This window comes from Rhinolophus sinicus, chromosome 12 (assembly GCF_057876585.1).
Source record: "Rhinolophus sinicus isolate RSI-liver-muscle chromosome 12, RSI-T2T, whole genome shotgun sequence".
In the NCBI taxonomy this organism is placed as follows: domain Eukaryota; kingdom Metazoa; phylum Chordata; class Mammalia; order Chiroptera; family Rhinolophidae; genus Rhinolophus; species Rhinolophus sinicus.
In genome coordinates this window covers 32,486,519-32,500,186 of record NC_142512.1, presented here as the reverse complement: position 1 = coordinate 32,500,186, position 13,668 = coordinate 32,486,519, and the positions used below count along the sequence as shown (strand labels likewise).

Below are 13,668 nucleotides of genomic sequence, written 5' to 3'. Positions count from 1 at the left end.
CAATTCACCAAAAAAAATACAAATGACTGCAAACAGCAGTGATGCTCAATCTCACTTGTAGCTACAGAACTATAAATTAAACTACAAGTAAGACTTTTTTTTTTTTAACATCACAGGTTGGCAGAAATGTTTGTTATGCTTTTTTGGCTGTGGAAAGGCAGGTACTATCACAAAATTACACAGTGATGAGGGGCACATGGCAATATTTATTAAAATTATAAATGTATTTACCATGGAACATGCAGTCTCATTTCTAGGAATTGATACTCATTTATGCAAAATGGAGTGTTTACAAGATTATTCTTTACAACATTTGGACAATAGCTAATAATTGGAAACAACTCAAGTACCCATCAGTTGGGGATTAGTTAAATAAGCATCTACACAATGTATTATAAAGCCGGAAGAAAAAATAAGTACTCTGTGTGAGGGACAATCACCAGTATATTTATTATTCAGTGAAAAAAGGTACAATGCGGTGTGTGTACAATGCAATACTATCTTGCATTTGTATGAGAAAGTGGGAAATCATATATATAGTAATATTTGCATAAAGAAACACAAGAAGGATGCAGAAGCAACTAAAAAAGTGTGGTTACTGAAGGTCAGGAAGAGGTAGGCTAAAATAGAGCAAAAAATAAACAGGAGTTCGATTTGCATTATACCGAAGCCTATATTCTAATGTAATTCATTTCCATGATTCCGATATCAAAACAATACAAAAAGATGTGCAAGGACAATACTCGATCCCGTTCCCACCCCACCCTGCCCATTACCCCTCCCCTCACGTCACACCTGCTCCCACCCAGGTAACCACTCTGTTAGTTTCTTATTTATCCTTCCAAAGTATCTTTAAAATATGAATATGAATTTTTTTTCTCCTTTATTAAATAAAATGCAGAAATCTGTATACACTGTTCTGAACCTCGCTTAGGGTTTTCACTCAATAACATCTTGGCTGTGTTTCTTATATCAGTGGATTTCGATATTTTTAAATGTTACTTTTCTATATTAAAGAGGGGGTGGGGCAGAGGGAGGAGATGAGAAAGGAGAATCAAAAAAAAGTGTAAGGGCAGAAGAGTAGAAAAGAACAATTCTTGTGCTGGGGAATGATTGGGTGTCAATGGCTATCTCATGAGCCACCAGGCTGGGTCAGTGCCTTAGGTTGGCTACCTCTGCTCTTGACTACACGGGATGTAACTAAATGTTGAAATGCAGAACTTCTGTGAAGTTGCTTCATAAACAATGGGGTCCAAAGTAGCTGATTTTGTTTTCCTTTAATCTGCAAATCTTGTTGGGTAATATGAGAAAGAATAAATATATACATGAAATCCCATTACAAAAAAATGTCTCTATAAAACTCATAAAAAGATCAAATTCTAGCTAATAGCTGCTTGTTTTAATTGGTAATCTCGTGAATTGCATACTTGACTGTGCATAAAAATCACTTTGCTGGCTATTGAAAAGTAAAAAATTGCTGGCCCCCAGAAATTCTGATTCAGCAGAAGCGAAATCAGTCACCCAGATGTTTTACAGTCTTGAGATTCCCCTCGATCGCCTGTGTTTGCAGTCAAATTTGCTCATCACAGAACAAATAAGTGATGGAATTACTCAAAACAGAAAGGATCTTTGGAAAACAGTAATGACGGGATAAAGTCATAGGTCATATTTATAGTCCACTTGGTATCAGGCAACAGGCTAAGAAGAATAAGAACTGCTTACTGATAACTTTAGTACTTACGATAGGCCTGCGGTAGGTACCCCCTCATTCACATTTTACAAATGAAGAAACCAAGGCTAAGGAAGATTAACTTGTAAAGGTTACCCAACTAATGAATAAAGATTTAAATTCAAGTGGGTCGCCAGTACCTGCTCTTTTTTCTTTCTGCACTTTAATTTTATTTTTAAAATGTCCTTACGGTAAAATTGACCATCCCCCCACTTTTTTTGGTGTACAGTTCTGTGAATTTTAACATACATATAGATTCATGTAACTACCACCACAGTTGGGATACAGAATAGTTCCACCACCCCAAAAAACTCCCTTGTGCTATACTTTTATAGTCATACCCCCTTACCACCAACTCTCAGCAGCCATTAATCTGTGCTCTATCACTGTAGTTTTCTTTTTGAGAATAGCCTCTAAATAGAATCTTACAGTATGTAATGTTTTTGAAAAGGTTGTATAAAATCGGTGTTTGCCTTATGTATTTTGAAACTGTTATTAAGTGCATATGCATTCAGGATTGTCTTCTTGGTGAATTGACCCTTTTATCATTATGGCCCTTTGTCCCTTGTAATTTTCTTTGCCCTGATGTCTACTTTGATATTAATATAGCCACTCTAGCTTGCTTTTGATAAGTGCTTGTGTAGTATGTCTTTTTCCATCTTTTTACTCTGAACTATATCAAAATATTTGAAGTGAGATTTTTATAGATAGCATATAGTTGTGGAATACATTTTTATGTGTTCTCATAATTCCTATGTTTGATTAGACAGTTTTCATTTAATGTGATTAAATATTTGGATTTAGGTCTACCATTATGTAATTTGTTTTCTTTTTTCTTTTTTTATTTATGTAATTCGTTTTGTATTCCCTTTGTTTGTTTTCTGCTTCCTACATACTTTTGATTATTTGAATGTCCAGTATTCCATTTTATCTATTATGATTTTGACTGTATTTTTGTGTAGTTTATATATGGGGGGGGTGACTGGTTGCTCTAGGGATTGCAATATACATAATTTTTAAGGCCATTTAAGACCAGTATTTTACTACTTCAAGTGAAATATAGAAACCTTATCACCATATAGATCCCTCCTTTACATTATAGTGATCATATATATTATATTTACATATATTGAAGAAAAAAAAAACTACCAGTGGACAGTGTTAGAATTTTTGCTTGCAACTCACAAATATATCTTAAAGAACTCAAGAAGACACAAAGTCTCTTTACCCAATAATTACCATTTCTGTTCTTTTATTTTTTTCTGGTGTAATTTCCCTTCTCTTTCCCTTAGCCATTCTTTTAGAGCAGGTCAATTGGCAGTGAAAATCTCTTAGTTTTAATTCATGTGAGTATGTCTTTATTTCATGTTTGTTCCTGAAGGATATTTTCACTGGATAGAGAATTCTGGGTTGAAAGTTCTTTTCTTCCAGCATTTTAAAAACATTGCTCTATTCTCTTCTGGCCTAAATGGTTTTTAGTGAGAAACCTACATTTATTCAAATTGTTGTTCTCTGTAGATACTGTGTTGTTTTCTCTAGCTGTGTTTTCAAGAATTTTTAATTTTTTTCCTAATTTTGAACAGTTTGATTATGATGTATTTGGGCATGGATTTTTATTGTTTTTTCTGTTTTGGGTTTGCTGAGTGTACTAATTATTGGTGGCCACCATAAAAAAGTTACCACAAACTGGGTGGTTTAAAAGCACAAGAATTTATTTTCTCATAGTTCTGGAGGCTAGAAGTCTGAAATTCAGCTCCCTTAAGGAGAAGAGGAGTAGCCGTTTGCCTCTTCCAGATTCTGGTGACTGTCAACTTTCCTTGGCTGTTGCTACATCACTCCTCTTTTGGCCTCCACCCTCACATTGTTTTCTCCTGTCTAAAATTTCCATTGCTTTTCTCTTAAGCTTACTTGCCATTGGATGTAGGGTCCATTTGAATAGTACAGGATGATATCGTCATCTCAAGATCCTTAATTACATCTTCAGAGACCCCTTTTCCAAATAAGGTAACATTCATAGGTTCCAGGAATTAGGACAAGGGCGTAAGTTTTGGGGAGCCACCATTCAACCTACTCCACTGAACTTCTTGAATCTGTTGGGTTTATGTCTTCCACCAAATTTGTGAAGTTTTCAGCCTTTATTTCCTCAAATAGTTTTTCAGCACTACACACTTTCTGCTATCCTTCTGGGATGTTAATGGCAAATTAATCTTCCTCAGCCTTGTTCTTCTTGATGACACAAATGTTAGATCTGTTGTCATTGTCTCATAGATTGAGGGTTCTGTTCATTTCTTTTCTCATTCTTTCTGTTTTTTAGATTGGATAATTTCTATGTTCAGGTTCACTGACTACTCCTCTGTCATTCCCATTTGGCTATTGAGCTCATTTTGTAATAATTTTTTTTTCAATTACTGTATTTTTCAATTCTATAATTACCATTCGACAGTTCATCTTATCTTGTGTTTCTTTGCTGAGACTTCTGTTTTTCCATTTTCCCCCAAGTGTTTGCAGTTGTTTGTTGAAGCATTTGTGTAAGCATTGCTTTAAAATCTGAGATAATTTCAGTGTCTGTGTCCTCATGATACCAACCTCTGTTGGTTTGTCTTTTCTCTTGCAATCTGAAATGTTCCCAGTGCTTCCTATGTCTGGTAATTTTGGATGGTATATTAGACATTTTTAATGTTATGAGACACTTGCACTTATTTAAATCCTGTTTTTGAGAATGTTGATATTTTGATGGTAGTGGGCAAACCACCTTGTTAGGTTCCTGCTACAGTTTTAATCTGCCTTCTGGATGCTGAGGTTCCAATGCAGATAAGTCTTCAAAGCCTTTGCAGTGCTATTCAGATCTGTCTCACATGTGCATCACTCAGTGGTCAGGCTGTGTGTTCAGTTCTCAGTGTTTTAGGCATCCTGACTGGGATCACATCCACAGATCCGAGGGTGAGCGCAGGCTTTCATAAACAACTTCATGGGTTTATTTTCCTGAATTCTTCCCTCTTTGTGGCTTCTCTGGTCCTTTGCCTTCCTGGGATGCCCCTTTTCAGTTATCCAGTGAGAAAGCTGGAGGTTTACTATACCATATGTTTCCTTGATTGCTTGTGTCTGGGACAAATGGGGGCTCAGAAAGGAAAAAAGAAACACGTGAGGTTCACCTCATCCTCTGGGGATCACAGTTCTGTCTGTTGGAGAGGAATGTTCCCTTCATTCAGTTTTAAAACCCTTACAGATTCTGTTCACCCTGATGTCACTGCAGCCACCTGAGGATTGCCTAGGGTTTGAGGTGTGAGAGACGAGAGAAGAGGGGGTGAAAAAGGATTGAGGCATTTACACACTCTCTGAGCACACTTCTTTCTTCTTTAGTGAGAATGAGAGGGCATCTCCCGTAGCTCTGTCTGTCCTCCCTGCTCACCTTTGTGTTTCAGGCTGCATTGCATTCAGTTAGGGAATAGCAGAGGAGAAAAAATGGTTAAGTTCACCAGTGATTTAGTGATACTCAAATTCTGGTCTTCTTTGCCAGTCTGCCTGTAACTATTTACATTTCAATCCTCAAATAGTTGCCCCCATGCATTCTGTACAGGTTTTATCGTTGCATTTAGTGGGAGAGACAGGTTGAAGTGTGTTTACTCCATCTTAGCCAGAACCAGAATCTTCCCTACTTCTTTCTATCCTCTACTCTACATTACCTCATCCTTCAGGAAATGATGGAGTGGTAGCTCATCATGGAAAGACTGAAGGCTGTGTTTTTACTAAGGACTGTGCACACTTCTGCGTCTTAGGGTTACCACTGCCAAGTGCTTTGTCTTGACTCTTTGGTATTTGAGCATTGTGACCTGGTGGGCACTGAAACCAGATGGCCATTGTTATGTAAAATTAACTTTTGTACAGTCTGAAGGTACATTTTATGTTGCATTTTTAGATCAGGAAAGTCATCTTACTTTTTGAGTTTGTGTTCTCACTGTAGGGTAGTCATGCTGTGTTATCTATCACACTATCCTAGGTTTGCCCAAAGGACTGGCCAGAACGTCGCCTCAGGTCATACATATGAGAACGTAAGTAATGAAATCCTTCCCTGGCAGTGCACCTAGTCAGCAGGTGGCCAAAAAGGAACGCCTGCTCATTCATGCTCATGTCCTGTTCAATGTTTCATTATTTATAATGTGTTGATGTGGCCCTTATTAGGATATTTTTCTTCTTTTTAATCATTTATTTTAAAAAATTATTCTTATTCTTCAATTACCATTGACATACAATATTGGTTTCATGTGTACAACATAGTGATAAGACATTTATATAACTTGTGATCACCCTAAGAAATGCTCATCTGACACCATACATACTATGTTATTGTATATTTCCTGTGCCGTACTTTACATCCCTGTGACTGTTTCTTTAACTGGCAATTTGTACTTCTTAATTCCTTCACCTTTTTCACCCATCCGTCAACCCCCCTCCCATCCGATAATCATCAAAATGTTCTCTGTATCTATGAGTTTGTTTTTCAGCTTTCACATATAAGTGAAATCATACGGTATTTGTCTTTCTCTGTCTGACTGACTTATTTATAGATGAATGGATAAAGAAGATGTACTTATATACAATGGAATATTACTCAGCCACACACACACACACAAAAAATGAAACCTTGCCATCTGTGACAACGTGGGTAGATTTAAAGGGCATTACACTAAGTGAAATATGTCAGAGAAAGTCTTTTTAATCTTTTCAGACAGACAAGTTGAGGCTCCCTTTTGTTAGAAAGATAACTAAGGACCAGAAAATTCCTTTAGTGTGGTTTTTAGCTGTCTCTACTTCTTTCCTCCCATTCTCTTTGGACAGATTTCAGACGGGCTTTCACCCTTTCTACTCTACTGGCGTAGCTCTTGTCAAAGTCAGCCTCTGTATTACCAAATCTGAACTGCAATTATCAGTCCTCTTCCCTGGCTTATCCGCAGGAATTGACAGTCAGTCACTTCCTCCTTTCTGCGTATGTGGCTTCCAGATACCATTCATTTTTGGTTCTTCTCTTGCCTCACTTCCACGTCTTGACTCTCTCCTTTGCTGGCCCTTCTCTACTACTGGTTCAGTGCTGGAGGCCCCAGGGCTCGGGCTTCAGACTTCTCTACCTACATTCATTCTTCCATGGGCTTTTGGTCTCTTTTCTTGAAAGAAGATGCAAATTCTGACAACTTACAATTGGTATCTCCCGCTCACACTCCTCCCCTAAACTCAACTCATATATGCACCTGCCACTTAGCATCTCCTGTTGCTTTCTTACCAGCTCCGGCTCCCAACCTCCTCTTCTTGCAGTCTTCCCCACATCCGTAAATGACCACTCCACTATTTCAGTTGCACAGGTCAACAAGCTTGGAAAGTAGTGTTTGACCTTTTACCTTTTTACCTTCAAAATATATCCATTATCCAGCCACACTCATCAGATGGCTATTGCAGTGGTCTCCTAACGGTTGCCCTGCTTCAGCCTTTACCTCCCTCTCTGCTCCTCTCCCCACCACACACTCTAGTCTCAAAACAGAAACCAGAGCAATCGTTTTTAAAAAGTAAAGTCATGTAATGCTACTCATCTGCTGTCAACCCACCCATGATTCCCTTCCTCAATCCATGTTACGCAGTAAAAGCAGGAAATGCTGATGTGACCCCTCCCATTGTCTCTCCAACCCCACCCTTCCCCCTTGGCTCACAAAGCTCCAACCACACTGGCCTCCCCCACGTCAGAGCATATGACATCGTGTCCTCTCCGATAATCACAGGGCCCCCTTCAGAGACAGGGCTCTGCTCATTGACCCCGTGGTGAGGTAGTGCTTGTCCACTATGATCACAGAAACATTCCGCCCCCCCACCTCCGCCCCAGTGTCTCTTTTCCCCGTTACCCTGCTGTTTTTCTTAGACCAGTTGCCATCGGATGTCTGTTTACATTTCGTTGATGTTCTGTTCCATGAGGGCAGGGATTTGGCCTGTTTTATTTATTGCTCTATGTGTAGTGCCTGGCCGCTAGTGGGTACCCAGGACATACCCGTACAATGAGGAAAATTACAGAAAGAGATATTTCTAATAGTGACTTCAATCTTTACCTTATCAGTCCTGTTTTCATGTCACCACCTTATGCCTTTCTGAAGTCAAGATTTTTATTTTCCTGTTTGAAACGGAGATTTTATAATCAGTGTGAAACAGTAGAATGGACTGAGCCATATATACCCGCTTATTTTTTTAAAAAGCAACGAGGTTTTTTTATAGTTTACATTTTATATAGGAAATGAGGTACAATGGGCATGAAGCCAGATAGAAAAACAGTAAATTTTGTAAGTGATTATTTCCTGAAATTACTAATTTTCTAAGTTCATAATTACTAAATCTTGCCCAGCTGAGAGTATATGGTTTTTGGAATAGTGCCACTTGGAAGCCTAGGAATCTAAATAATAATAATAATAATGATAATAATAATAGTAATAAACTTGCTGTAGAATGCTTGTTTGAATTTGCACTATGCTTTCTTCAGTTTCCGGAACATTCAAATTCAGTATTACAGCCAATTAGTCTACAGACCATTCCAGCCACACCATCAAACCAGAGACTGCCACCCTTGCCCGGCAATCATCCAGGTACTTGAGACCTTATTTGTATCAAATAAGGAAAAATTGTGAGACTATAGGAGTCTGCCTGAGATTTATATAATTATAAATAGATAGAGGAAAAATTACAGCAGTTTATTTGCATATTTGAGCTCCATGAAGTAAATTCAGGGCAAATACCATTATGACTGACATTAGGAGATTATAAATATGCTTGTGTTGTACTGAATATTGTATTTTGAACACTGAGGGTAAATGAACCTTTAGTTGAAGTTTTAAATCTTTGTTGTATATAGATTTGTTGCACTTGGGAGTAGCATTGAATACCAGTGTATTTGTTTCTGGTTGTCAGTGTTTGTTAGGATCTTAATGTTTGAAGTCTAAATCATAAAGAGAATACTAATTGTGCATATTGGCTCAAAAAGCACAATGTGTGTTTACCGCTTTTTTTTTTTTTTTTTTACTTACCCTTTGCCTAAAGCGATGACAAAGAATGATCTCCAGCCACCCAATTACTACGAAGTAATGGAGTTTGATCCCTTAGCTCCTGCTGTCACTACAGAGTAAGTCATTTACAAGATGATTAATTTATTTTTTGTCTTGGATCCCTTTGGTAGCAGAGCTAGCAGGGCTTGCTTATACATTTAACTTTGTTTAGCTCTTGGCAGAAATTGATGACCTTATTAAAAATGACTTATGAGGTTTTATGGAAGCTGTTCCTCTTAATGGTCTTACCGTTCGCGGCCTAGTGACTGAAAAATAAAAACGCTAGGGTTGCACATTAAGAAATAACCGGAACCATTATGTGCATTCATGGATTACTTGTAGATGCTTTGGCAGAAAGTCGGGTTCTCTCCAGCTTGAGGAGGGCACTGTTCACTGATGAATGATGTAAGTAACACCACACTGATGGGGTATTTTAGCTGTTGACTACTAATCCCCAAAAAACTTACAAGAACTTGTGTTTAGTCTTCATTACATACGACAGTGTGCTTAAAATGGACTAATAAAGCATTAGTGTAAAAGTTACTTAACTTAAAATCTTTAAAGTACCATTATGTATGATTTCATCGTGCTCAAGTGTATATAAATATTTCTGGGATGGTGGACTCATTTGAACTTTGATATACTTTGACTGAAGGTTACCCCCAAAATTGTTAAAAATGATTAAAGCAAGTTTATGGAAGTCATTGTTCAGAAATTGGCAGCCTGCAGAGTATATCTTCTCTACAGCTGTGTTTTGTTTGACCTGTGCAGAATTTTAAAAACATACTTGAAGATTAATTGCCAACAGTTAAAAACTGGGATATTTCAAGAAATACATGGAGCTCTGGATTCTTTTAGAACCAGGCCTGCATTTTCCCATGTTAGCCTTAGGTTGAAGTTGAATAGTGGCTGCCTCCTTAAGACAAGGCAAGCTCTGCAGTCCACCAAACCCCACCTGGCCTCTTGTGTGCTTTCATTTGATCTGTTTGGCACGTGTAGGCATTTGAGGTTCTGCCCCCTGGTTTAAACCCGCAGAGTACTGATCCATTTTAGAATAATTGATGAGTAATAGGCTTAGGTGTTCATTAGATGTTTTTTCCTAACAAGACTTGAAATTTCCCTAGTTCATTCTGCTTGATAAAGTATCACTGAATGTATTAATGGTTTAAGGAATTAGAAATTGGTTAAACTAGGGATGCTGTTTGGAAACTGCATGTTTTTATCAGTTTCTGCATCCAAATAGGAAGTGGAAAATGTATTATTATATTCCAGTTAATTAGGATTGTTGTAAGTAAATTGTTGTAAGTGCAACAGATACGACAAGTGAGATAGTAAAAAGCAGGAGAGGTGACGCTTTGGAATTCTCTACCACTGTGCTTCTTACATTCTGGCGGGTAGGGTTGTCTCAGTTCCTTTGAAAGTCACATGAAATCCAGGGAACATCCAGGAAAAGCACAAAATCTTGCAGAAAAGTTCTGGGATTTTCACATCACTGGTTGTCTATGAACCCCAGGTTACGAATTTCTGCTCTTGCAGGCCATACAATATAGTATAAATATTGTACATATATACACACACAATTCATTCATTCAAAAAGTGCATTGAACACTATTTTGCCAGGGACAGTGATTGAGGCTTAATTTATCATGTTGAACAAGAGACATGTTCCCTGTCCTCGTGAAGGTTAAATCTAGTATGGAGGCAAAAATTCAATCAGGCTAACAGGAAAGAATATGGTGACTTTACACGGTATATAACAAGAACTAATTTAAATGAGTTAGAGAAAGCTTGAGGAAGTGACATTAATGTTGAGACCAGCAACTGTTAGTCGAATGACAAGTTTGAGAATCAGTGTTGTAGGCCCAGGGAACAACTTGTGCAAAGACCCTGAGGAGAGTGAGTTTGTGCAAAGACCCTGAGGAGAGTGAGTTTTGGCACATTCAAGGAAATGGAAAAGCCAAAGCCAAGAGCAAAGAGAGCAACAGGGCACTTATTACTAGATGTGGAAATTGCAATTTGGAAAAAAAGAAGGGGGTGCACAACAGTGGTGAACATCACTGAGAGGACAAGTAAGGTGAGGAATGGAAACTAGATAATGCATTAAGTAATAGGAAACCATTAGTGATTTTACTAAAAGCCATTTTGGTACATTGATGGGGCTAGAAGCCAAATTCCAGTGTGTTAAGAAATAAGAGATGGGAGTAGAGACAGTAAAGGTGGATGACACTGGAAACGTAAACATGAAGCGTTGCTGGCAAGTGGTTTGGCAGCTTGAGGGTTACTGAGGTGACTACTGTAAATAGACATGGGATTAAGGACTGTATTGTTGTATACAATGGGAGATGCTGGAACATCTAGGAATGCTGATGGGTGGGATCTAGTTGAGAGCGATAGATTAAAGGTTCAGTTCGGGAAGGGGGATAACTAAATGAGTAAAGTGTTTGAAAAGCCAGGCGTAGATAGGATCACAGAAGTAGATGATGGTGCAGATGAAAATAGATTTGAAAATTCAGTAATGGAAAGATGAGGCCAATTTCCATATCAAGGCATTTATTAAGTAGTGAGATTTCTGATTGAGAATGAGGAGGGGGATCAGAGATTTGAGGGGAGTGAAGGAGGTTGCATTATTTTTGTGGAAAATGAGATTTATTATAGAAACATACTAAAATTTCTGAACCATACTGGGGCTTCATGAAGTTGATGATCATGGCTTCATAATGCTGTGCTTTTTATGAGTTTTTCTTTAGCCATGTTTTGCTGTATATATCAATGTACTGTATATATCAATGTGATGTTTATAGATATATTTTCTAGCCACAGACATATAAGATATATAAAGAATTGAATGATACCATAGAAAAATTATATATTACCGTGTTTCCCCGAAAATAAGACCTAGTTGGACCATCAGCTCTAATGCATCTTTTGGAGCAAAAATTAATATAAGACCCAGTCTTAAATTAACTTTGCTCTAAGATATACATTAGAGCTGAGGGTATGGCTAGGTCTTATTTTCGGAGAAACATGGTATATATAAAGTACAGAGATGATAGTTGTACGCTAACGGGGCTTGGGAGTTTGGACTGTAATAACATGGTTAAATAAGCTGGAAGGAATATTAACATATTTTTTAAATGTTTTGAAACCAGGAAAAGCTGAACCATTTTTGCTTTTTTAAAGCAGAAAGCAAACTGTCCAAATTCGAGCCGTATTTTTCATTAAATCACAAGTAAAATGAATTGATTATGTAAAATACGCATTTTTAAGATACATGGGAATCGCAACCTTAGGATCTAAGAAAACTATAATGTAAGATTTAGGGCAGAGGTTTTGGTTTTATTCACTGATATGCCCTGAACAGCAGAGGGCACCAGATTTTTAGTTAAAGCCAAAATGGTACTTTGAAACTGATATATATATAACCCCTTTGCCATGATGGCTTGTTTGTTTCAGAGCTATTTATGAAGAAATTGATGTCCATCAGCGCAAAGGAGCTCAAAGTCACAGTGATTGCTGAGGTAAAGACTTACACAAGTAACATTCCACATTCTACATGATTTCAGTGCAGTGGTCACTTTCTCTATTTAGTGTTCCCTTTTGCAAGGGCAATCTGAGTCTCTGACACTGTGGTGAGTAAAATATACAAGTTTCTCCAAATCACTCAAATTCTAATGAACTATTTGTTCACTAATGAAATCATCTTTGTGACCTTGTTAGCTAAAAAATATAAATCTTGGCAACGTAGAAGCAATGCAGAAGTTGGTTTATGTATAGAAGTATTATTGCTAATAAAAATTTTTTTAGCACTGGAATCAGACATTGGTTTTTTATGTGCAGTTAATACTTGTTAACTGGGACTGGTAGAACCCATTCATTGTTAACTCAGGTCTGGATTCTAGTTGCTGTACTAGTCATTTCATTTATTTATTACTGAATGTGTGGCCACCAATAACTTATTAACCTTATTTATTCCCCTCTACTCCCCCCTCCCCATGGAAATAGTACATTCCTGCTTTTCCTCTACCAGTAAGTGCCTCTCCAGTTATTAAGGAAGGAGGAAAGAGAAGGAAAGGACGGGGATGGTTGACTATCTTCTGTTTATTCTAGGGAAAGTGAATGACCAGCTCACAAGCTGCATTAGGGATACCAACTCTTTAAAAGGTAGACCCTGTCTAGCTCTGAGACCCAGAAGACAAGATCTACCAACACATCAAAACCATGGTGGACATTTGTCCTCTGCAGTCATGAAGTTTAAACAGAAGAGTAACCGTTCCAGAGTAAGAGTTATGGTTCCTGAGAGCAGCTCAAGCTTTATCTCAAAAGAACTTGGTTTTTAACATATATTCACTTAAAACTTCAACAGAAGAAAAATTCATTGTACTGATGCCAACCAGGTTCATTGGAGGACCTTATGTTTCCAAGGCTTTCCTACATTTAGATTATCATCACACAGCTGTGATAGCATAGATGGAGATTATTTTATTACAATATAATTCTGAATAGCTGTAAACATGAAATGTGAGAAACTATTCAGGAAGAATAATGACTGCCTTCATTTAACTAAAATCAAATGTAAAAGTCAATTTGCACTTCTTTATAAAGAATATTCTTGTTTAAAATTATGAATTATAAAAGCCTTGATACTGTAGTTTATATTTCAGGTGCCCTGAAGAGGTCACTGGACTTTACATCGAGTTGCTTTTAAATACAATTCTTTGTAATACTAAATGTGATTTTTTATTCTTTTTACTGCAAATTAATTATTTCTATTTGGAACAAATAATACTGGAAAACTTTCAGAATTGTGCATTCGTTTATGTCATAAATTACAATGACAAATTACTATTAAAACAATTTAATACACCTTTT

General features: G+C 37.4%; 1 protein-coding gene across 5 annotated transcripts in view; it reads left to right on the top strand.

Moving 5' to 3' along the window:
* Nucleotides 1-13,667, top strand: part of TOM1L1 (target of myb1 like 1 membrane trafficking protein) — a 49,830-nt gene extending 36,163 nt beyond the window's left edge. For 4 of the 5 annotated variants that reach the window (XM_088802182.1, XM_088802180.1, XM_088802184.1 and 1 more), the window contains 5 exons: nucleotides 5,727-5,778; nucleotides 8,241-8,343; nucleotides 8,795-8,876; nucleotides 12,253-12,317; nucleotides 12,907-13,667. In XM_088802182.1, the coding sequence (XP_088658308.1) occupies nucleotides 5,727-5,778; nucleotides 8,241-8,343; nucleotides 8,795-8,876; nucleotides 12,253-12,316 (301 nt within the window). In that variant the 3' untranslated portion in view covers nucleotide 12,317; nucleotides 12,907-13,667. Of the gene's footprint in view, nucleotides 1-5,726; nucleotides 5,779-8,240; nucleotides 8,344-8,794; nucleotides 8,877-12,252; nucleotides 12,612-12,906 lie in introns of those variants that run through there. The other variant, XM_088802181.1, reaches the window with a different exon arrangement.
* The last annotated feature ends 1 nt before the right edge of the window (nucleotide 13,668 follows it).